Source organism: Hemiscyllium ocellatum, chromosome 10, assembly GCF_020745735.1.
Source record: "Hemiscyllium ocellatum isolate sHemOce1 chromosome 10, sHemOce1.pat.X.cur, whole genome shotgun sequence".
NCBI classification, from domain to species: domain Eukaryota; kingdom Metazoa; phylum Chordata; class Chondrichthyes; order Orectolobiformes; family Hemiscylliidae; genus Hemiscyllium; species Hemiscyllium ocellatum.
In genome coordinates, this window is record NC_083410.1 from 39,464,814 (window position 1) to 39,490,007 (window position 25,194).

General features: G+C 40.5%; 2 protein-coding genes across 4 annotated transcripts in view; one reads left to right on the forward strand and one right to left on the reverse strand.

Annotated features, from left to right (window-relative positions):
- The window catches only part of LOC132819728 (BRD4-interacting chromatin-remodeling complex-associated protein-like), a 76,681-nt gene extending 69,780 nt beyond the window's left edge, over positions 1-6,901 (reverse strand). For both annotated transcript variants that reach the window (XM_060831412.1, XM_060831413.1), the window contains exons 1-2: positions 6,776-6,901; positions 6,109-6,231 (exon numbers count right to left, since the gene is read on the reverse strand). The gene's annotated coding sequence lies outside the window, so the exon portion shown is untranslated. The remainder of the gene's footprint in view (positions 1-6,108; positions 6,232-6,775) is intronic.
- tbcc (tubulin folding cofactor C) lies at positions 6,860-20,141 on the forward strand. 2 transcript variants are annotated; one of them, XM_060831416.1, is made up of 3 exons: positions 6,860-7,077; positions 7,593-7,624; positions 18,831-20,141. In XM_060831416.1, the coding sequence occupies exon 3, from the start codon at positions 18,978-18,980 to the stop codon at positions 20,022-20,024; it is 1,047 nt and encodes a 348-aa protein (XP_060687399.1). In that variant the 5' UTR covers positions 6,860-7,077; positions 7,593-7,624; positions 18,831-18,977; the 3' UTR covers positions 20,025-20,141. The 2 variants fall into 2 exon arrangements, with proteins under 2 accessions (XP_060687399.1, XP_060687398.1); XM_060831415.1 differs by lacking the exon at positions 6,860-7,077 and having other exon boundaries at positions 7,090-7,624.
- The last annotated feature ends 5,053 nt before the right edge of the window (positions 20,142-25,194 follow it).

Below are 25,194 nucleotides of genomic sequence, written 5' to 3' on the forward strand. Positions count from 1 at the left end.
ATTGGAAAACTGCAGGGTCTTTCAGGTTAGGCAAGCCAGCTGAGTCAGTTTGTCATGGGACAAGAATCTGTGCCATAGGTATGTAAGAGATCCTGAGTCAAGAGTGTGGCACTGGAGAAGCACAGCAGGTCAGGCAGCATCTGAGCAGCAGGAAAATCGATGTATCAGGCAAAAGCCACATGTACGTAAATATAATATTGTATGTGTGAGAGGTTTTTTTTTGGATAGAGTCAAACTCCAATCTTTTGTTTGTTTCCTTGATATGATACTATACAGAGCAGAACTGCATTTATGAGATACATATTACATAGAGTTTTTAAGAATAAAGTATATTTTTGATATTAAAAAAGGCAAATTAGTTCAAGATCAAATAGGATGTAGTGGCTGCCACAGTGGCTGGCTGTTTCAATCTCAATATACATATGACATAAATTCTTGTGAGCAACGGGACATTTTGATAAAGTGGCTAAGAAGGCATATGGGATACTTACCTTTATTAGCTAAAGCACTGAATACAAAAGCAGAGAAGTTTTGATGGCACTATATGTCAGGTAGGAATTGGCTTGAGTACTGTGGCAACCACAACTGTACATATTACAGGCAGGAATTGACTGCAATAGAGAGGGTGCAGATGAAATTCACCAGGATGTTGCCTTGTCAGAGGTGTTCCTGCAATGCAGAAGAACTCACTGGTCTACAGCTGTTTTCCTGAGAACAGAGAAGGCTGAGGGGGAAACCTGACTGACATGTAAAAAGATATAAAGTGGCATAGGTTGGAAGAAAAAATTTTTCGAGTACAGAGATCAATAATCAAAGGGAGAGATTTAATGTAAATGACAGGATATTTAGATAGGAATTAAGAAATCCTTTTTCACCCATAGGATGCTGGGTATCTGGAACTCACCTTCTAAAAGGCTGGGGAAAAGCAAGAGCCATCACTGCATTTAAGTAGTATTTAGATAATCATTTGAGGCATCACAGGCACAAGCCAAAAGCTGGAAACTGACTAGATGGTGGTTGACGACCAGCATTAACACAATGAGTCTCTTTTCATGTTGCAAAACTGTAAAACTCTATGATGGGTGGGGTTAATACCTAGAGTTTGATGGTTGTGAACTTTACAATATTTAAATGAAAGGACCTCCTGCTTGTCCAATACTGGATGTTGAACAAGCAGCATGACAAAAGTAGATTGATCTGGGAAACTGGTGGTGTTGTTGTTAGAGATGGATGATATCAACATTCATGTGGAATGTGACATTGTGTTTTGTTATGATAAAGCATCATAACCATGAAGCACTGTGGGCATTTTAACTTGTAATTCCAACATTTGTGGCTTTGGATGTAAATTAACTGACTGTTTGGAAAGAGAAATATCAATGGAACTTAAGACCTTGTAGTGTCAAAGAAACTGCAAAAACAGACTGGACTGTGATCTGTGACTACAAAGGTAACAAAGGGCTGACAAGCCCTGGCCCAAAGAGCAGACACAATCACAGCAGTTAAAAGCCAGTTTTGACAACACTGTGAAGGGCACTAGTGGGACTGTATATTTTGGTGTGCACCAGCTTGGTTTTGAATGCATACATGCTGTGAAGGTTACAGTTAAAGAACTATTCCCAGGTTATCCTTGCACTGCAGGTACAGAATTTCCCACAGAGTGCTACAAGAGATAAAAGGAAATAGGACAATAAAAAGACACTCACCCTGAATGCTAGAATTCAAGGATAGTTGAAAAGAAATAAAACTACAGAATCTCAAATAATCTGCAAAAGGAATGTGAAATCAATTGTTCAACGAACAATAATGTCTATTGTAAGACACATTTAACTATATGTTCTTCGCTAATAATTCAAAGACTAATGCATTTTTAAAAACTTTTGTCTTTTTTTAATTCATCTCATTTCTAATGTGTGTTGCATTGCTGTTTTTTTCCTTGCATATCTTACAAATTTATTTTCATTCAAGGGAACCTAAATGAAGTGGCTGCTTTTAAAACACAAGTTCATTTCTGGGAGAAGGGTATCCATAATTGACCCTTTTTAACCAAGGCAATGGTGAATAAAGATAGGGATGCAGGTCATCCCTCATCTGGGAACTGAACAACTTGGGGTATTCTATCCAGAATTGTAATAAATGAAGGAATCTCGTGTGAGTTCTATACATAACAAGTTTCAGATAACATCATTGAAGAACTGCATGTAAATGAAAAACAGGATATGCCAAGAAAGATCTGTGAGGGAGCGCCTGGCAACCACATGGGAGAGAAGCCAAATTGGAGTGTTTCTGGCTACATCTGGGCAAATAAAAATGGAAGCAAAGATGGGCAGTCCAACCCACCTGGACATCTTAGAAAGAGTCACAGAATCATAGAGATGGACAGGTGATCCTTCGATCCAACTCTTCCACGCCAGCCAGATATCATAAATTAATCTAGTCCCATTTACCAGCACTTGGCCCATTCCTGTCTTAACTCTTACTATTCATACATCCATCCAGGAGCCTTTTATATATTGTTATTGTACCAGCCTATACCACTTCCTCTGGCAGCTCACTCCATACAAGCACTACTCTTTGCGTAAAAACATTTTTCCTTAGGTCCCTTTTAAACCTATCCCCTCTCACCCCAAACCTATACCCTCTAGTTTTGGACTCCCCAACCCAGGGAAAAGACCTTGTCTACCTACCCCATCTACGTCCCTCATGATTCTATAGACCTCTATCAGATCATCCCTCAAGTCTCAGACGCTCCAGGGAAATCAGTCTCAGTCTATTCATCCTATTCCTATAGCCTCAAATCCTCCAACCCTGGCAACATCCTTGAGATCTTTTCTAAACCCTTCCAGGTTTCATAACATCCTTCCTATAGGAGGGAGACCAGAAGTGCATGCAATATTCCAAACATAGTCTAATCAATGTCCTGTCCAGCTGCAACATGACCTCCCAACTCCTATACTCAATGCTCTGACCAAGGAAAGCATATTAAATGCCTTCTTCACTATCCTAAGTGCATGAGACTTAATTTTCAAGGAATTATGAACCTGCACTTCAGAGTCTCTGTTCAACAATATTCACCAGGACCTTACCATTAAATGTATAAGACCTGCCCTGATTTGCCTTTCCAAAATACAGCATTTTTATCTAAATTAAACTTCATCTGCCACTCAAGATCCCATTGTACTTTGAGGTAGCCTTCTTTGCTGTCCACTACACCTCCAATTTTGGTGTCACCTGCAAACTTACTAACTAAACCTCCTATGGTCACATCCAAATCATTTATATGACAAAAGATGAAAGATTGTAAGATCAACTGTGTCACAGGCTCCAGAAGGCTCGAGGTATGTGTGCCACTACCACCGGTGTCTTTGATAAAGGTTAATTGTGCTGTGACATGTGTACAAGCCAGAATGAAGTTCAAATATGTGAAATTAAGAACATTTGGAACATGCCATGTTCAAGGAACTGACAGTCAATTCATATCTCTTCCATAAGTTCATTGTCAAACCTGCCATTTGCAGAATCAAATTTGTATCCCCACTTGCTCAAGTGTTAACCTATATCTTTTATAAATGACAGTAATTTGTTTGTACTTTTTATGTCACTTTTGAAAATGCTAGGTTCAAAATAATAAACTCCTACCTCTAATGTGTGATCAATGATTTTGAAAAAATATTCTTTAGTGCCAGAATTGCATATTCAAATCCAAACATTCATTCTGAAAATGGGCCCATTTGGCAAAATGTACTGGGTTCTCCAGTCTTATTTAGATTCTTAGCCTTAACCATAATTCCTTCAAGTGAACGATGTCACAATTTTACTTGAAAGATGACATCTTTACAGCACAAGCCACCAACGTGGAATCAAAGGCCAGGTGTTTCAAGCTCAGGATTTTACATTAACACATAAATGTAGTTAAAACAATTTTTGTATATATGTTGCAAAACGGGGTATTTTTTGCAGGATCGATGACCTATTTTATAAGATGCTTAGTAGCCTTACTAATATCCACATCTCTGGGACACGTACTCTTCGAAAAAAGCTAAACTGCTTTTGTCTTAGCTTGTAATGCAAGTTAATAAAATCTTTTGAAGCCCTTGAAATTTCCACTTGTCGGTCCTTGAGCAATATTAAAACTACAATCTTTAAAGGGCCACACTGCATTCAGATAACAGAACGTTTACAAATGCCGTTCAACGAAAGCACGCAAACATTTACATTTTTATTACGTCAACACTTGTACAGTACATATCATAATCAAAAATTAAAATGTTAGAAAAATATTTTATATTAGGCCGCATTGGAAACATGAATGTTTGCCCAACTGAAATGTCCGATGAGTTCAAACAGCTATAATGGCGACGCTACAAATTTAAACTGCGCAATCAATGTTGGCACAGAGCCAGCGTGATCATTTCCCGGAGTGAAATTATGAACAAAAGCGTTTGCTATTCGAAAACTGAACTATTTATTGTCAACACAATCAATAGAAATAAGTATTTTAAAAACGTTTTGAAGGGCGAGCAAAAGATTCTGAGGCCTGCAAACTAAAAGGCAAAACCTAGCTGTCCAACGAGGAAAACTATCGAAAATACGGTTTGAAATGATAAAAATTAGGGCTATTCACTATTTCAGCTTATCTTTGAAAAAAATCGAGACCAAATTTGAACAAAACCTTCGAAATCCCGCCCACAGATGCAGCACTTTTAGATTTTTTTCCGAACAAATAGAGAAATAGGATCGTATAATTTTTTTGTCAACTTTAGATGGGCACCGAATAAAGGAAGGAAAGAAAATATTGTTTTTTTTTCAGAAGAGTGAGCATTTCCAGCGATATATTTACACGCGAAGGAAAGCCACGAAATTGAAGGATAATCGACACGAAAATAATAACCGACGGTGGGATACTGAAATACGACGATTAGTCGATTATTTTATTTTTAAAAATCCGGAATAACAGTCCAACCAGTAAACAACAATGTATTTTAAGGTTTAAATGAGGATGGGGGAGAAATATTAACATCGCATTAGTTTATTTTTTTTTAAAAACCGTCCATTCCTTAAACAAGAGTTTTAGCAAAAGCAGATGGAAATGAGTCAGAGATCATCAGAAGGGAAGAGAGAAAATAAAAGTCTGAAAATAAAACCAAAGATCGACCTCCAATCCCGCCCATCGCCATGAACGGGAGGAGCGGAGCAAACGGCTTCTTAGTTTTTTTTCCTCTTCAGAGTCGAGTTTAAGGTTTATTTTGTTTTAAGCCGCCGAGGGACAGCATCTGTTCGGTAACGCTAGTAATCCGCAGATTTGTGTGTGTTTTTAAACATCTGTAACGGAGCGCTTAGAAACAAACAAAGGCGGCGCCGACTGTCGAGTCTGGCTTCATCCATCTTTGCTCGAGTTTTTTTTTGTTCTCTCCGGTCTCTTGCCGTCTTTGAGGCGACGAAGGTGGAGAGAAGGGAGGGGGAGAGAAAAGAAAAAACATCTACTGGGAGAATCTAGAATCGCCGCTTTGAAAAATAACCCCGTGAGGTCAATTTACCAAATGGTGATACTAACAGCCGCCCGTGATTCCAGACAAAACCGCTTAGAAAGCAGGGAAAAAAAGAGGGAGGGATCTCGGACGATTATTTCTCTCCCTCGCTCCGATCTATTTTTTGTTTTTTCTTGGTTCTTAAAAAAAGACTGGTCGTGATCACGGGGGCGGAAAGAAAAAAAATATTTTCGAACGGCTTTCTCTGTACAATGACTCATTTAGTTTGGGGACAGGGTGGAGATGAAAGGGAAGGGGGTGGGGTGAGGGGTTTAGGCGAGAACGAAAACAGGGGGGGGGAGGGGGTTTAAGAGTATATTTTGTATAAAGAAGTGGGCCACTTGAATAGCTTTTTTTTTTCTTTTGGTGGTGCTGTTATCGTTGTTGGGTGATTATTATTTTTTCCCCTCGGCTTGCTGCTGCAGTTCCTAAAGATGGGGAGGTGGGTTTTTTTTCCAAAAATATATTTTCCCTTAGACCCTATTTTTTTTTCTCTTGCTTCCTCCCCCCTCCCCGAAGGAGTTGTTTTTTTTTCCTTGAAAATTTTATCACAAAATTATAATACACTGAAGGAACTCACCGTCATGAAGCGTGCCTTGTCAACGGGGTTTCCTCGCCATCAAATCAGGGGCGAGATGACCAAGAACAAAAAAAAATCCAACTCCACACACATTGAAAAGTAAGAGCTGTTCAGGGCATTTTCCTGTAAGGAAAAAAAACACGCTTTTTAAATGTAGAAAACATTACACGTCTGTCTTTATTATTTTTTAAAATCGCCTTTCTTTTTTAAAAAAAAAATCAACAAGCCACTTTGCTTTGTTTGAACATATGTTTGTTTCATGTGCCTTTTTTTCCCTCTTGGGGTGGGGGGGGCGAAAGTGGGGAGTGGGAAATGTTTGAAAACTTATTTTTATGTAAGTGCCAGGATCGTTGTTCTTTCTGTTCCGTTTGAATGTTTTACTTCCCAAATTTTTTTTGATTTCATCGAAAAACATTTCCATTGCGGGAATATTTATTTTCAAAAGGGGGAGGGAAAAAACTCGATTTCCTCGTAAGTTTTCCCCTCCCCCCTCTATATCCCCAACTCTCCAAAGCAATAAGAAACAAAGACCCTAATAAATTGTGTTTTATTGTCGAGATTGGACTGAAATTTTGTTCTTGCTGGGTCCCAGGATCACATGACACCATCGGTTTGGAAGGGCAAATAACTTGCGATTTTCAAAGATTTTGGAAGCCGGGGTTATTACTTGTATGTGATGTAGATATATTTCTTTTATTGTATTTTCCTTCAAAAGCAGAAGCGAAATGTCCTGGAATTGGTAAGGAAAGTGAACCGAGATATTTCAGCAAAGCCAACTCCCCCCCCCCCGCTGCACGAAGCGCTGCGCATGGGCCGGGGTCCTTGCCCTGAACAAACAAACGTGCGCCTTGCAACCGCCCACGGCAGCCCATTGGCCAGCGATGGAGACCCCACCCAATCCCCGAGCTGCGCCAATTGGTCACTGCTCAGTCCCCTGTCGCGGGGATGGGAGGGACAGAAGTAGCTGATGTGAGTCAGTCCTACTGCGCTTAATATATCCCAGTCTGATTTCTTTACATTTCACACATTAAATAACAACTTTTTAAAAACAAAATATCTTTATTTGGGGGAAAAGAAAAGTTAAGAGATCTGTGGTGACTATCTTTTTTTCACTTCCATGCTTACGCCACAGGGATGTCTGAGTAGGGTTTTGCAAATTTGGTGTGAACTTTTCATTGTAGAACATTGGAAATGCTGGACTCTTCTCTGGATCGAATATCCCAGTGGGGGAGTGTGGAAATATGTTGTTCTCTCTAACTCCTTTTGAGTATTTACAAAACAAAACTTCTGTTGGGATGGTTGTTGAACTGTCGTTTTCAGAAATCGGCTTATATTCATGGCAAACTTAAAACGATCAAATATTTGATGCGATTCGTTTCTGAATAGTGGGACGGAATTCCACTTTGATTGCGTAGTATGGCCAATGCTGTAACTTAAACTGTACAAAAACACTAATTCAACAACGCTATTTTATTTTGTTCAAGCATCGGGAAAAGACCAACTTTTGCAACAGTCTGTGAGTGTAATTTCATTTTATGTTGAAAGAATTTTTGATAAACCACGAATAAATTGTTTAGCTTTAGCGACCTGAGTGGAAATATCTATGTTACAGAAGTTGATCATGTATTTAATTGTAAGAATCTTTTTAAAGCATCTCTGCCTCACGAAATATAGTTAAATGCAATGATTACTTTGCACGGTTCTAAGCTCTGTCAATAATTAGTCAATTTTCTTAGTTCTATCTATATGCGAATACCTGTGTATGAAATAACTACGTATTAGGAACGAAGATGGCAGGTATTCATTCTGTTGCATATGTTTACTGGTTCTAAACGTACATGTATTTGTTTTAATGCATGTAAACATCAGGTATTAAGGTAATTTATGTTCTGCTATCTCACAATGTGTTCAATATAGAAAACACGAAAGCGTTACGATGGCGTAGTCTTTTTCACTCTGTGTTTTATACAATCTATCCCTGCCCGCACAGGAACCTCTTGAAGAAAAACATACTTGCACGATTTCCAGGACAGTACAGAAAGTACAATAGCCTTTGTTTAGAATATGGGTTCTATAAGTTGCAAAGTTTGACTTTTAATTAAGGATTACCTTGGTCAATTACAATTGTAAAAGCGTGATTATTTCCACTGACTGGGTCTGACAAATACTTTCACATACATTTGTACTGAACTTAATAATTCAGGTAAAATTTGCACCACGATTTGTTTAGAAAGTGTTGATCATAGTTTCATGCAATTGAGCAAAACTTGTTTTATTGAAAAAGTAATTCAAATACTTTGTTTAATTTAATCTTAATTTAGTTAAAAGTATATTGTAACAACCATTCTAATCTATTCCTGATATCCAAAACCAAAATTTGATAAGAATGTGAAAAGTTCGGCCTGCTTTTGACTGCCTCCCTGAAGTTAGCTGCACAATATCTCCACTATTCTACTTCAGTTGTCTACCAAACTATAATTAAGAGAGCAAGTATCTGTTGGTATTGTTTGAAAAGGTATAACAAAGAACATCTTCAGAGTCATTGCATCTGACTGTGAATTTTTATTAAATCATTCTAAAGTTTTCTGCCCCTTTATTCCAACTAAAATAATAAAAATAGAGCTGCATAACCACTGGAGAAAAGATTCCTGTCTCGATTAAGGAAAGTCTCTGGTAATTATTATTGCTCTTAGGGATTTTGGAATCATGTCTTAGCTGAGTTAGCAAGATCTTTCATACTAAGTAGCTTTCGAGAGCTGGACTTTGGGTGCAACTGTTTTCTGTCACTTAGCTGGCTCTAGGAATACTACAGCATTACTTGGAGGCTACCACTCCAGACAAGCAACAGCAGAAAAGAGCATAGCAGCTTGGACATGCTGAAGTTCAAAGATGGTAATAGAGATGTCTCCTACAAATTTAACTCCACATTGCCTTATTCTAGCTTCATTGCACAGTCTCCTATTCCTCAGAAATCCTTACCTGTTTCAAATATCATCATGCAACATGCTACACACCTACATCCTGACACATACCATACCTTCTTTCTTTCTGACAGTGGTCTAGTGTGCAATATTACCCCTATCTAACCATTAGCTCCTTGCTGCCTATGTTACTAACTTTGGGAGAAGATTTGTATCTCGGGTGCTCATTGTTGTGGTTCTGTTCGCCGAGCTGGGAATTTGTGTTGCAGACATTTCGTCCCCTGTCTCGGTGATATCCTCAGTGTTTGGGAGCCTCCTGTGAAGCACTTCTGTGATGTTTCCTCCGGCATTTATAGTGATTTTATCTGCCGCTTCCGGTTGTCAGTTCCAGCTGTCCACTGCAGTGGCCGGTATATTGGGTTCAGGTCGATGTGCTTGTTGATTGAATCAGTGGATGAGTGCCATGCCTCTAGGAGTTCCCTGGCTGTTCTCTGTTTGGTTGTCCGATAATAGTAGTGTTGTCCCAGTCGAACTCATGTTCGACTTGTCATCTTAATGTGTGGCTACTAAGGACACTGGTCATGTCGTTTTGTGGCTAGTTGGTGTTCATTGATGCGGATCGTTAGCTGTCTTCCTGTTTGTCCTATGTAGTGTTTTGTGCAGACCTTGCATGGGATTTTGTACACTACATGTACACATCAACAGATGCCTAAGGGAAAAACAACGGAATGAGGACATGCCACAACCCAAAGGACTAACCACACTACCATACATCAAAAACATTTCTGAACTGACAGCCAGACTACTGCGACCACTAGAACTCAGCAGACAAACCAACAGCCACTCTCAACAACAACTCACCAGGACGAAGGACCCGATACCCAGCATGAGCAAAACCAACGTAGTGTACAAAATCCCATGTAAGGACTGCACAAAACACCAAATAGGAATAAACAGGAAGACAGCTAACGATCCGCATCCATGAATACCAACTAGCCATGAAACAACGTGACCAGTTATCCTTAGTAGCCACACACTCAGATGACAAGCAACATGAGTTCGACTGGGACAACACTACTATTATTGGACAAGCCACCCAGAGAACAGCCAGGGAATTCCTATATGCACAGCACTTATATACTGATTCAATCAACAAGCACATCGACCTGGACCCAATATACCGACCACTGCAGCGGACAGCTGGAACTGACAACCAGAAGCGGCAGATACAAATCAATATAAATGCCAGAGGAAACATCACAGAAGCGCTTCAAAGGAGGCTCCCAAGTACTGAGAATGTCACCTAGACAGGGGACGAAACGTCTGCAACACAAATTCCCAGCTCGACGAATAGAACCACAACATATCTAACTAACTGCTAAACTCCTTGACCAGTTTCCTCAACCCTTATATCTCCAATTCTTCTTTTAGTCACCAGACCTGAAACCTGTCATGATTTTGTAATCCAGCTGGGTAGGACTTATTTGGCTGAATCCTTCCCTCTATATACATAAACAGAATATTATTTGTAAAGGCTCTTTTCCTGCTGTCACACTACCATCTCTGGTGTCTCCCAAAATTCTATCCTTAGCCACCTCCTTTTACCTACATACTACCCTTAAGTGACATTATCCAGTAACATAGCATTAGTTTTCACATGGATCTGGACAACATCCAGCTTTACCTTGTTACAACCTCTCAACTCCTCCAAAGGTGCTGAATTATCAAACTGTTTGTAGCAGCAGAGAATGACCAGAGATTTCCTCTAACTGGACTTTTAGGAAGCCCAAAACCAATGTTTTTGCTCTCTGCCACATATTCCATCCTTAGCTGCCAACTCTGTCTCCTCATGTAATTTCTGATTCCAAAGTGAGTTGCTCATATTTGTACAGCATCACCGAGGTTGACTAAATCAAACTCAATAACATCACCCAGGTCCTCCCCTGCCTCAGCACATTTGCACATCTATGGATTTGTTATATCTAGACTTGACTATTCTATTACACGTCTAGCAAAGCTCCCATATTCTATAGTGCCTAGAGACTGACCTATGTTGGCTCTTGGTCAAGCAATACTTTGAAATGCTCGTATTTGTAAACTCCTTCCATTGTCTTGCACTTCTGTAGTTCTGTAATCCCATGTATCCCCTCAATCATTTCAGATATCTGCACTTTACTAATTTTAGCCTGTGGCAAACTTCATCTTTAATCTTTGTACTCTTGGTGGCAGTATCTTTAGTTCCTTAAACTCTAAGCTCCAGAATTCCCTCCCAAAATCCCTGTGCCTCCCTACCTTTTTATTCCTTTTAAGACAGTGCTTTAAACCAGCCTCTGAGTAAGCTTTTGGCTATCTTCCTGTCATCTTCTACATCTGTGTTCTGTTCTGCTTCATAATGCTTCTGAGAAATACCTTGAATCATTCTATTACATTAAAGGCAGTTAAATGAATACAAGTCAATATAGCTCTGGTATCTACAACTTCTACACGCAGCAAGCTGAAAATACTACCTGCACCAAAACCACAGCAACACACATGATGACTGGAGCATCATGACTAAGCAGTTTCCATACCCTCACATTAGTATCGCAAATACATCTACAGCATAGAAAAAGATACTTCAGCTCATTGCAAGTCTGTGCTGGTCAAAAACAACCACCTAACTATTCCAATCTGACTTGGCCCATAGCAATGTATGCTTTGGCATCGCAAATGTACACGTAAATACTACTTCAATGTTATGAGGGTTTCTGCCTCTACCACCTTCCAGGCAGTGAGTTCCAGATTCCCAGCATTCTCTGACTGAAAACAAATTTCCTCACATCCCCTCTCTAGACGTTAAATCAATGCCCTCCAGTATTCATCCCTCCACCAAGTGGAAAAATGTATTCTCATCTCCTGTCTCTGCCCTTCATATTTTCATATATCTCAATCCTTGGAGCAGAGGAAACTATCAAAGTCTATCCAATCTCCCTTCATAACTGAAACTCTCCAGCCAAGCAACATCTTGTTCATCTCCTCTATACTCTGTCCAGTATAATCACATCCCTCCTATAATGTGGATTCCAGAACTGCACACAATACTCTAGCTATGGCCTAACAGTTTTTACAGTTTCAGCATCAATCCTCTGCTATGAAATAAATAAGATTTTCAATTTCAGCAAAAAATCCTAATAAATATCCCTCCACCCCCAACTAATTTGAACTTAAGGAAGAAAGATACCCGAGAAGAGGTGGTACACACATGAAGTTACAATCACTTTCTGAAATTTGTTCGGTCTAACCTTAAATGTGTGGCTAATTCTGGGTACCACATCTTAGGAAGGATGTCAAAGCCTTAAGGGCAAATTGGACGTTTACAAGATTGGTAACAAGGATGAAAGACTTCAGTTATGTGGAGAGATAAGAAAGACTGAGATTGTTCTCCTTACAACAGAAAAAAGTAATAATTTGATTGTGCTGTTTTATTTGAAAGTTAGTAAGGAGAAACTGTGTCCAATAGCAAAAGGGGCAATAACTAGAGAGTATTGTTAAGGTGATTAGCAAAGGGAAGTAGAGGCAACATAAGTATAACACATTCTCTGTGCAATCAATATCTGTCATCTGGAATGCATTGTATGAAGGGTTCAGCAAGCAGATTCAATAAAAACTTTCAAAAGGGAATTAGGTAAATAATTGAACAAGGAAAAAATTGCATGCTTGGAGGAAAGAGTAATGATGTGGAAAGACGAGTCTAAATGGATTGCTGCGTCAAACAGCTGACACAGACACAATGGGCTGAATGACCTCATCAATCTGTTTCTGTATTGAAATTATTGAAATCATTGTATTGTAAATAAAGATACCCATCACCTATTTTCTGGCTCGCTGAATGACTTGGTGCTATTTTCCTGCTTTTTATCCATAACACTGAATGTTGTTTCTATGTAAATAACATTCTAATATGCTTTTGAATATCTCAATTGAAACTAACTACATCACACAATCAAGCAGTGTGTTCCAAATCCTAATTACTTGCAATGATTTTTTTTTCTCATTACATTTGCCTCTTCTGAAAATTATTTAAATCTCTCTCAATATAATTTTTTCTCTTTTTTTTCCACGATCCTTTTATGATGGAACAGTTTCTCCCCATCTACTTTGTCTGCCCCACCTCATGAATTTGAAAATTTCGATCAGATCTGTGCTTACCCTTCACCTCTCCACGGAAATCTGTTCCAACTCCTCTAGTATTTCCTCACAATTGAAGTGTCTCATCTCGAGACCATTCTCATAAGTTTCTTTTGCAATCTTTCTAAAGTATTCATTTCATTCCTAAAGTCTGTCGCCCAGAACTCTATACAGTACTCCAACTGAGGTCTCACTATTACATTATAAAAGTTCAATATAATTTCTTTGCTCTTACATTCTATACCCCTATAAATAAAGCCCAGACTATTGTATTTTATCAACTGTTCGGTCTTCCTATTCTGCCATCTTTAATTTCTTGTATACATGTACACCCAGGCTGTTTTCCTGCAGACCCTCCAGGGGAGCACCCTTTATTTTATACTGCATCTCCTTCTTCATTATACCAAAATTTATCACCTCACACTTATCCGCATTTCACATCGTTTGCCATATTTATGTCCATTCCACCAACTTATAGTTTTACATTGTCATCCTCACAGTTTACAATGCTTCCAAGTTTTACATCATCTACAAACTTTGAAATTGTCCTCTGCACACCAAGATCTTGATCATTAATGTATAGAATAGAAATTTATTGTCACATGTACTTTACATGAAAGTACAGTGAAAAGTTTTATAAGCCGTCACACCACAGCAGCTATATTAATGACGGATATCATATATAATAAAAAACATTTAGACAAAGTTCGTCACAGTTCAGTTAATGGCTCCTGGGCTGGGGGGAAGCTGATTAAGGAACAATGGAATACCCTGAAGATACAGCCAGGACAAGCCTGCCATTCCGGGACGAGAATACCACACCCAGGACACACCAAGACAAGACCACTATACCCACTATACTTCACTGAATAGACAAGAGGTGCAGGAGTAGGCTATTCTGCCCTTCGAGCCAGCACCACCATTCATTATGATCATGGCTGATCATCCTCAATCAGTATCCTGTTTCTGCCTTTTCCCCATAACCCTTGATTCCACTATTCTTAAGAGCTCTATCCAACTCTTTCTTAAACAAATCCAGAGACTGGGCCACCACTGCCTTCTGGAGCAGAGCATTCCATAATCCACCACTCTCTGGGTGAAGAAGTTTCTCCTCAACTCTGTTCTAAGTGGTCTACCCCTTATTTTTAAACTGTGACCTCTGATTCGGGACTCACTCATCAGTGGAAACACGCTTCCTGCCTCCAGAGTGTCCAATCCTTTAATAATATTCTATGTCTCAATTATATCCCCTCAGCCTTCTAAACTCAAGCTTATACAAGCCCAGTTGCTCCAATCTTCAACATAAGATAGTCCGCCATTCTGGGAATTGACCTCGTGAGCCTACGCTGCACTCCCTCAATAGCCAGAATGTCTTTCCTCAAATTTGGAAACCAAAACTGCGCACAATTTTCCAGGTGCGGTCTCACCAGGGCCCTGTACAGTTGCATAAGGACCTCTTTGCTTCTATACTCATTTCCTCTTGTTATGAAGGCCAGCATGCTATTAGCTTTCTTCACTGCCTGCTGTACCTGCATGCTTGCTTTCAATGACTAATGTACAAGAACACCCAGATCTCGTTGTACCCCTTTACCGAACTTGACTCCATATAGGTAGTAATCTGCCTTCCTGTTCTTGCCACCAAAGTGGATAACCACACATTTATCCACATTAAACTGCATCTTCCATGCATCTGTCCACTCACCTAGCCTGTCCAGGTCACCTTCTATTCTCCTAACACTCTCTTCACATTTCACCCTGCCACCCAGCTTTGTGTCATCAGCAAATTTGCTAATATTACTTTTAACACCTTCATCTATATCGTTAATGTACATTGTAAAAAGCTGCGGTCCCAGCACTGATCCCTGTGGCACACCACTGGTCACCGCATGCCATTCCGAAAAGGAGCCGTTTATCACTACTCTTTGTTTCCTGTCAGCCAACCAATTTTCAATCCGTGAAGAAGACCACCATGCCAGGCTGAGACTACCATACTGGGCTGCTGGAAGCCACCTTGTTGCTGGGGGTGAGGGAAGCCTCTTGTTCCCAATCCAACACTCCTCCTGACGCTGTAGCCAATCTGCCAAGTCCTTTTTGCTGATGCTTCCGCTCCTTCAGACACCCAGGCCCACTCCGGAACTGGACCCCACCCAGTCTGAGAGTCTGAGCCAAAAGATTCAGCCCAGGACCACCTCCTCATTCGACAGGAAACCCCTGGGCTCCACCCCATCCCAGTGTTGCTGCCACTGGAGGCTTCCTCCTTCACTTGTCACTCTCCAGGCTTTAAAAAGAAAATGAAGAAAAAAGCAAGAACAAAAGTGAAAAGAAGGAAAACAATGAAAGAAAACCAATGGGAGCAGACAAGTCCTAGGTTCAGCTCCCAAGATCCACTGCCATCTTCAATCAGGAAACCAAGATTCCCAACACCGACTCCTGGGGAACTCCATTACAAACCTACTAGCCTGAAAATATCCATCAACCATTAGCCTTTCTTTCCTGTCCCTCAGCCTAACTCACATTGCAACCCCAACTCATATTCTATGAGCTATAACTTTTCTCGCAATTCTGTTATTTAGCACTGCCTTTTGGAAGAATGTATATACCATAACAACTGTGTCATCCTCACTAACTCTCTGTTATCAGTTTACAAAAGCTCCAGCAAATTAGTTAAACCTGATTTTCCCTTCAGTAAACTGAGCTGGCTCTTTCTGATCACACGTCTATCCTAAATAGTCATTTCAATCACTTTCCTCGCCAGTGAGTTTAGACTATGGTACCAACATGGACCACAACCTTTACCTATTCACCTTCTCCCAGAAAATTTTCCACAACCTTTCTGTAATATCCTTGACCTTGGCACCAGGGAAGCAACATGCTATCCTGGAGTTAGACTACAACCACAGAAATACCTATCCATTCCCCTTTCACTACTGCACTCCCCCCTCATCCTCCTTCCCTCCTGCACAACTGGGCCACATGGTGCCAAGTTTTTACTGCACTCTTCTGAGGAAGTATTACCTTTACCAGTATTAAGTATGAAAAACCCATTGGTGAGCAAGACCTTAAGGGATTTTGTACTATCTGCCTGGTTATCTTTGACTACCTGGTGGTCACCTATTCCCTTTCTAGCTGCATGCCTGTTTGTGGTGTGACCACCTCTCTGAATATGCTATCTACATAGTTATATGTCTTGCAATGAACCACAGTGACCTCAGCCACTGTTTGGCTCCTGAACTTGGATATCAAGATTGTGCAGCAATGTCACTCATTACATGTGCTTGACCAGTTCTCATCAAGTGCCCTAACTCGCCAGAAACCACCAGATGAGTATTCCACTTTGGCTGAGTTGTACTGCCATACCTTAATCTTACTTCTGTATTATTTATTATAAACTATTTTTCTTAAATTACGTTGATCTTAAAAAATAAAAAATTCTCAACTTTGAGGAATAGTTGCCATCGTTAGCTGCTCAGAAAGAAACATATACTCCTCCCTTCACAGCTCCACACACAGCAAGCTTGACCTGCATTAAAATTGACTTAAAACATTTCCTTCACCCACATGCCAAATTTCCATATTGAATCAAGTTTCCCAAGTACTCTATCTTATCCCAATCCAATGCAGTCTGATAATGCACCCCTTACTGCCCATGCTGCTTTATTTTGTAAGTAGGCTTGGTTCTAAGACTGGTAGGCACCATAGGGCATGGAATATATTTTGAACAGTCATGTTTTATCATTTATTTGTTATTTGCATTTCGTTCCTGTAATATATTTATTATTTTTCATGGTTCACAAAGTATACATTGTACAGAAATGAACAATTTAGCCCAATCAGTTCATGCTGGTACTTCATCTCCCTTAGAGACAACTGGCATCTTTTCCAATCTAACCTACCATTATAACCATCTATTCCCTTTGTCCAGTTTCCTCTTAAATACATCTACAGTGGAAGCAGAATCAGTTAAGACATTTAAAAGGGCATTGGGAAATTTTCTTTAGATTGAAATAATGTGCAAAGATGTGGAGAAGAATCATAAGACTGACACTAAGTAATAATGCTCATTTGAAGACCTGGTGTAGACACAGTGGATCAATGCCTCCTTCTATGCCATAACACCTCTGTGAAATAACTCACCTGAACCACTCCATGTGGTAACAAGTTCGACGTTCCTACCGTGCTTTGGATGAAGATTATTTATTCTGATTTTCTGAATTGGGTAGGTGCCCAAGACCACTTGTTACAATTTTATGCTCCCTTGTGGTGGAAGTTGGGCAACTCACTATCATCCCTACACCTGAAATAAAAAGTTTTTAAAATGTCCCTACCATACAAATTCACCACATCCATTGGTATGTTAAATCTTTTAGCTATTTTACCAGAAACCATTTGCTTTTTTTGTTCTTATGTTATCCTATTACATTCCCTCCCTTTGTTCTTCCTTTCCTACACCCTGCCGCCTTTACTTGCCCTAAACCTGTTACGCTTCCATCATTCTATCTCCCACAGGTGTCGCACATCCTACTTAACTATACTTTCTCACAGCTCAGTTCCTCTAATTGTTCTTCTCAACCTTCTAATGTCTTCCTTTCTCTTCAAACATTCTCAGCCCTAAAGGATTGATAGTACACTCCACTATGTTTAATCTATTATTTACAGTTCTGCTCCAAACCAACCCCTCCCTTCTAAAACTAACATAAAGTTTCCCTTGTTCTCCTTTCCATCCTACTGTATGTGTTTTGGAACAGAACACTGCCATTTTTATTACCTTTAACACAAAGCCTCCACTAATCACATCTCTCCCTGTCCTTCCCTTTTAAAATTCCAAAGGGACCCGTTACTCTACAACACCTTGAACCATTCTTCAGCTATCCCTTTCCTAGTTACCTATCCATGCCAGCATAGGAGATGCAACACCCATCAGTTTACTTCCTTTCTCACACCATTCAAAGCCTTAAACACCCTCACACCAAGACCCAAAGCACTCTTCCCAAATTAAAAAGTAATTTACTCAAAGCTACTTTAAAGTTGTGATAATGCTCACAATGTGGTCTTAAATGCAGGTTCGCGACTGCCTTATGAGCCCTTCTATTCATGCTGCAGGCATAATTGTGAGCTTTCTGTCATTTTACTTTCCCACCTTGTTTATATTCCTAAATCTTTGGTCACCAGTGAAGCTTACTGCAACCTCAAGGAACAACAGTTCAATTCTCAACTCGGTATTTTACAGCCTCCTGGACCCAGCGTTGAGATCAGTAATATCAGATCACAACATCTGTTTCCATATTGTTTCATGTTCTATTTTGTTGTTTGTTATATACTTTGAATACTAAGTGAATGGATAAACAGACTTCTGCTTTGCTGTACTCTCACAGCTCATGTGGACACATCCTTTCTTGTGATATATCCTTAAGCTTTTCTACCATGAAACTTTATCCTATTTGCTCTCTCGCATGCCACCCCATAAAATTCCTTCCTTTATATTATACATCTCCCACACCCTTTGTTTGTAACATGCTCCACATTAAATTTCCATTTTGCCTCAGTGCTAATAAATGGTCATTCCTGTGAAAGATTGCGCTGCCTCACATTACCAAGGTCTTGCCTTTTGTTTAAAAGAATGTTCCTATTGGTCAGATTTCAGCCTAGCAACGACGGAACTGCACCCATCGACCGCTGACCTATGGTACCAGCCAATCAGAGTGACCAGCACCGGGGCACGCGGCCCGGGTTTGGACCAATTAAATGGCTCGATGCTGGGAGTTCGGTTAGAAACGGTTCAAGATGGCGCTGGTCGGCGAGAGTGAGAACCGGGAGAGTTTAACGGAAGAAATCCCGGAATATGACCGGCGCAAAGAGAAAATGGTGGAGATCCTGCAGCGGAGAGACCAGGAGAGACAGCAGGGGGTGGAGAGGAGGAAAATGGCCAAAGATGTGACCACGGTGAAGGAGGAAAAGTCCAACTTTTTCAACATGGCGTTTTCGGAGGAGAGGGCGGCGATCGAGGCGCTGCTGGAAAGCTGCGAAGGCACCGACCGAAGCGCGTTGAATGCCCGCTTCGAGGAAATCTTGCAGAAGATGCAGCGGCTGCAGAAGTTTGTCAACGACAGCATGATGTTCCTGTCTGCCTACGAGCTGCGGCAGGCCCAGGACGCCGTGCAGAGGCTGCAGGGGATGGTGTCGGAGAAGAGGGAGGAGTGCCTGCCCAAGAAGAAATTCGCTTTCAAGTCCCGCAAGAAAGAAGGTGCCGCCCCCAAACAAACCAAGTCCGTCGATTCCCCGTCCGACAAGAAACCGAGCGACCCCGTCGCGATCGATGAAAACCTCTGCGGTTTTTCGGACGCCGACTCCCAAATGCTGGTCCGGCGGGCGGACGAGATCACCGGGAAGGATGTGTTGTTGACCCGGTTGACGAACTGCGTGGTCCAGCTCTTGGGTTCGCCCAACACTCTCCATGTCAAGAATGTCACTAATTCGAAGGTATTGTGCGGACCTGTCTCTACCTCCGTGTTCATTGACCAGTCCGTTGGCTGCACCTTTGCCTTCGCTTGTCAGCAGCTGCGAACCCATAACACTAAGGATGCTAATATATATTTGCATGTGACCAGCCGAGCTATCATTGAGGACTGCACTGGAGTTTCCTTTGCTCCATTTAACTGGAAGTACGAAGGCATTGAAAAGGACTTTGAGCTAGCGGGTTTAGATAGAACGAAAAACAATTGGAATGTTATAGACGATTTTAACTGGCTCGCGTCTGATCATTCCCCTAACTGGAGTATTTTGGCTGAAGAGTCTCGAATAACAGACTGGGACAAAATCTTAGCGCCGTAGATGTATCATATGTACCAGAGGTCTGTGTTTACTGAACAAGCTGACGATGTCATGACTTAATTGCACCCATTCCTGTATTTGAATTCAAGTAAAATAAATGCTGTGGACAGAAAAATTAAATAATGTTGGGGTCCTGTTTATAGGATATAATTGTGTTTTTATAAATATTTTTATTGCAAGATTTTGTTTAGATTCCCTACCGTATGGAAACAGGCCTTTCGGTCCAACAAGTCCAAACTGACCGTCTGAAGAGCAACCCACACCTGTTCCCCTACATTGCCCCCTAACTAATGCACCTAATACTATGGGCAATTTAGCATGACCAATTCACCTGACCTGTGCATGTTTTGGATTGTGGGAGGAAGTTGACACTGACGTGAGGAGAATGTGGAAATTTGACATAGACAGTAACCCAAGGCTGGAATCAAACCCAGGTCCCTGTTACTCTGAGGCAACAATGCTAAGTGCTGAACCTCTGTACCACCCCAAAAACTTTTATAAAATTACAACACCAACAAAACATTAGTGTATATGTATATAACAATGAGGGAAAAAAAGCACCACTATACTCATGTAAAATAAAAACAGTAAGGGAATAATAAATAAAACAGCTCAACACAACAAAACATTAGCTCCTGCCCTTCAAGTGAATTGAGTATTACACATGAATTTATTCAAAATTCTTCCTTCGAGGACATCAAGTATGCTGGATCAAGCTGTCATGGCTACACAAAAGCCCTTGTTAAGATGGCAGATAAATTTACATCCAGATAGTCTAAAAAGGTTTGCCATATCCTATAAAAAATTCCAGTTTTCCAGTGTACCATATTTGTAAAAATGTCCAGAGGACTATGTTCCATGATAAACCTATGCCAACCTGACAGACCCATGGGGTTTTCAGAAACCCCACATTAGAATATTTTTCCTTGCACAAAAAGTGAGAATGTTAAAAAAATTTTTTGTCCCATGAGTGTCCAGAGAAGAAAGATTGAATAGGCCCAGAAGAAGAGAGATAGGATCCATTTTAACCTCGGTCTCCAAGAACCCTCTATAACTCCTGCCACAGCACTCAAATATGCACGGAGTCTGCAGCAAGACCATAAACAATGAGTGAGAGTACTGATATTTACTTTACACTTAGGACATAATGAAAATACTCCCACCTTGTATTTTGAGAGATGGTGTGGGCCCAAATGGATCCTATGCAGAATCTATAACTGCATAGTATAGGTCCTATTACAGATCAAAATCTTCCTCGCATTCTAGCAAATGTTCTCCCACGTCTCCATAGAAATCTCAACCCCTCGTTCTCTCTCCCAGACCCCACTAAGTCGTTCAATGCCATCTGAAAGATCACCTTCTAACAAATGATGAAAAGTACTAATAGAGAGAGTACTTTTAGCATGAAACACCCTCTTCTCCAAAACAGATCTGTAGGGATCCATCAAAAGCGTGGTCCCTTTTTTAATAAAATTCCTGACTTAAAAAAAGCAAAAAAGGTCTCTGCTAGCGCAACCATACTTATGAGTTATTTGGTCAAAGGACATCATTATTTCACCTTCAAATAAATCACCCAAACAGGAGATTTCCCTAGCTGCCCAAAGCTTAAATCTGGGGTTCATTACCCCAGCTGAAAGCCCAGCATACTAGCTATAGGGGTAAGAAAGGACATTTTGGATATATTAACCTCACTCTGCCACATTGCCCTACATCCCTTAACAGTATTAATAATTATTGGATTACTGAAGAACAACAGGCTAATGAGGGGACACTTTGCCTGAGAGGGCTCAATATCTAGCCATATTAACACTGGATCCTCACAAGCCCAGTCTCTAACAAAAGATAGATGGTCACTTGATTGATATCTTTTAATATCCAGGTAGTCCACTCCCCTCAATCCATGAGACAACTATAATTTAGCCAGCTTGATAAGGTTAGCGTCAAATAAAGGAGCAAAACCATCCGTTAAGTCTCCGGAATGTTTGCCGAGGAAAAATAAAAGGAAGCATTTGTATAGAATATAACAAATGGGGAGAACGTTCACTTTAATAAGAGTTACCCAGCCTAGCCAGGATATTGAAAGCACCTCCCATCGCTGACGACCTTGCTTAATCCTGTTGAGCAAATGGGCAAAATTGGCCTTAAACAACTGATCAAAGACTGGAGTAACAAAGATGTCTAAATAAAGAAAACCCTCCTGTGACTATTTGAAGGAGAACATGATTCACTGTCTACCTCAGAGATTCTCCTAAGGCACCCCACCCCCCACCCTCATAGACATGGCCCCGATTTTGAGAAATTAAACTTATAACCCAAAAAGAAGCCAAATGAATTGATACATTGTATCAAATTGGATACCAAGACCACTGTATTTGACGAAAAAACAAGAACATCATCTCCGTATAATGTGATGTTATGCGATTTAGATCCTACATCCGGAGCAGCTATATTAGGGTCCCTACGGATCGCCTCTGCCAGCAGCTCAATCACCAATGTGAAAAGTCAAGGGTTCAAGGGTAGAGAAGAGGTACGGCCAGTCGACCCCATCAAATGCCTTTTCAGCATCTCGAAATCACTAATCCCTGAACCGACTGCTTCTGACAAGCTTAAATCATATTCAGCAACCTCCTGATATTATTAGAGGATCTACCGCCACTCATAAAACCATCTGGTCATCCTTGACAATGGAAGGCAGCACAGTTTCCAATCTTAATGCAAAAAACTTAGCAGTTTAAAATCAGAATTTAAAGTGAGATGGGTCTTTAGGAGGCATATTCCTTTGGAGTCTTGTCTTTATTAAGAATGAGAGAAATATTAGCCTCTCTCAGGGATGGTGGGAGGCGATTGTGGCTATGCAAGTAATTATATTTGTCTAACATTGGTCCCAACAGTATACTTATAAATTCTTTGTAAAACTCAGTAGGGGAAACCGTTGGGGCCAGGCGCCTTCCGACTTTGCATCTGCTTCACAACCTCCTGTGTCTCTTGTTCTGTTAAAGGGGCATTAAGGAAAAAACAGCTGTTCAGAGGTAACAACTGGAAGTTCCAGCTTCTTAGAGAAAGACTCCATCTTGGCCCATCCATCCTCACAATGTTCAGACTGGTATAGTTCAAAGTAAAACTTCCAAAATGCATCATTGATCTTTTCGGAGATGCAAGTGACTATCCCAGTCCCATCCCTATTTGAGGTAATGGATTGGGGGCATTCTTTCTCCTGGCAAGATATGTCAGGTACCTGACCGACTTGTCACCATATTCAAACAGTCTTTGTTTCGTGAAGAAAAGTTCCTTTCTTGCTGCCTGTGTAAGCATGGAATTCAAGGTGGACCAAAGAGCTGTAACCTGCTGCAGCTTAGCCACTGATGGCTTATCAAAATACATCTTTTTAAGCGGTCTTTAACCATGCCTTGAGCAGGTGCTGTTGCTTCCCCATCGGTCACTTCTGACTGGCAGAGTAAGAAATAATTATCCCCCCCCCCTCGCATGAGCCTTAGCAGTCTCCCAAAGAATGGACAGGTTACTGGCTGTATCCGAATTGGTAGCTAAAAACATCTTAAACTCATTGAGGAAATATTCGACAAACTTTCTGTCCTTAGGAATAAAGGGATGCAACATCATCCTTAATCTCATTGTCTAAATATACTGCAGCATGATCTGAAATAGTGATATTTCCAATTATACAGGATGTTACCAAATCCAAGGATAATGCAGGGGGGTAAGGAAAAGATCAGTCCTAATATGAGACTTGTGCAGATTAGAAAAGCAGGTAAAGTCCCTACCCATGGGATGAAGACGCCTCCACACATCCACCAAACCCAATTCCACACATGTCCACTAGTTGATTAGGTTGTGAAGAACATGTTGAGGGGCCTCTAGGCATTTTATGCATGAGGATCCTTGAGGCAATTAAAGTCTCACCCCATAATAATCTGCCATGGTGTAAGAGTCATCAGTTTGGAGAATGTATTGATCAAAAATTTAAGGGGGTGCACTGGTGACAATAAGCATTAAAATATCATACTCTTCTTCATGTATTGGGGCTTTAAGAATGACAATACGCTCATACTCATCTTTAATCTGATTTAACAACTTTCATGAAAGATTATTCCGAAGGAGTATGGCCACTTCCCTGTTCCTAGTATCAAAGGAGAAGTATATCAGATCAAACCACCTGCTACAATTTCAGATGTTCCTTATCGTCAAGGTGAGCCTCCTGCATAAGGGAAACGTCCATCCTCTTCTTTCTAAGACTAGAAAGCACCTTTTTCTTCTTAACTGGAAAATGGCTCCCTCTAATATCCCAGGTACACCATTTGAGGACACACTTAGCCATGACTCTCTATAACATCATTTAATCTCCAAAAAGGGAGAACAAGGAAGAACTCGATTTATCAACTGCTGAGTATAAACAAAAAAAAGACTCATGAAACCTAAAAAAAACTTGAAGTAAAACTACTACACCTATCATATGAACAACTACATAAACAAAAAACCAACAAACTAAACCAAATACAAAACACTTAATGAGAGGCTCTATCCCCTGCCCACAGGGGGCACTTACATATCCCAAAAACACCTTCCAACTTGAGTCACATCCTAGACTCAGGCCAAAAAAAAAAGAGAAAAAAAGATATTAACAAGGAAATTAAAAGTAGAGTCTCTACCCATCCCCAAATATGATTTGGAGATGCCGGTGTTAGACTGGGGTATACAAAGTTAAAAATCACACAACACCAGGTTATAGTCCAACAGGTTTAATTGGAAGCACACTAGCTTTCGGAGCGACGCTCCTTCATCAGGTGGTAGTGGAGGGCTCAATCCTAACACACAGAATTTATAGCAAACATTTACAGTGTGATATAACTGAAATTATACATTGAAAAATTGATTGTCTGTTTAATTTCAGTTACGTCACACTGTAAATTTTTGCTATAAATTCTGTGTGTTAGGATTGAGCCCTCCACTACCACCTGATGAAGGAGCATCGCTCTGAAAGCTAGTATGCTTCCAATTAAACCTGTTGGACGAGAGATCCAAGATGGCGGCGACTCAGCAAGTCTGAGTTTACAGTGCTCTTCCCAAAACCTGGGTAAAGTGAGTTACTCACCCCCACCACACTTACCAAACCACCCAAAAAAATTTTCTAACCTTAATTAGCTTCTTACTATTA

Bases quoted from the DNA above. Each gene is read 5' to 3' on its own strand.
- tbcc (XM_060831416.1), top strand. From the start codon at position 18,978: ATGGCGCTGGTCGGCGAGAGTGAGAACCGGGAGAGTTTAACGGAAGAA.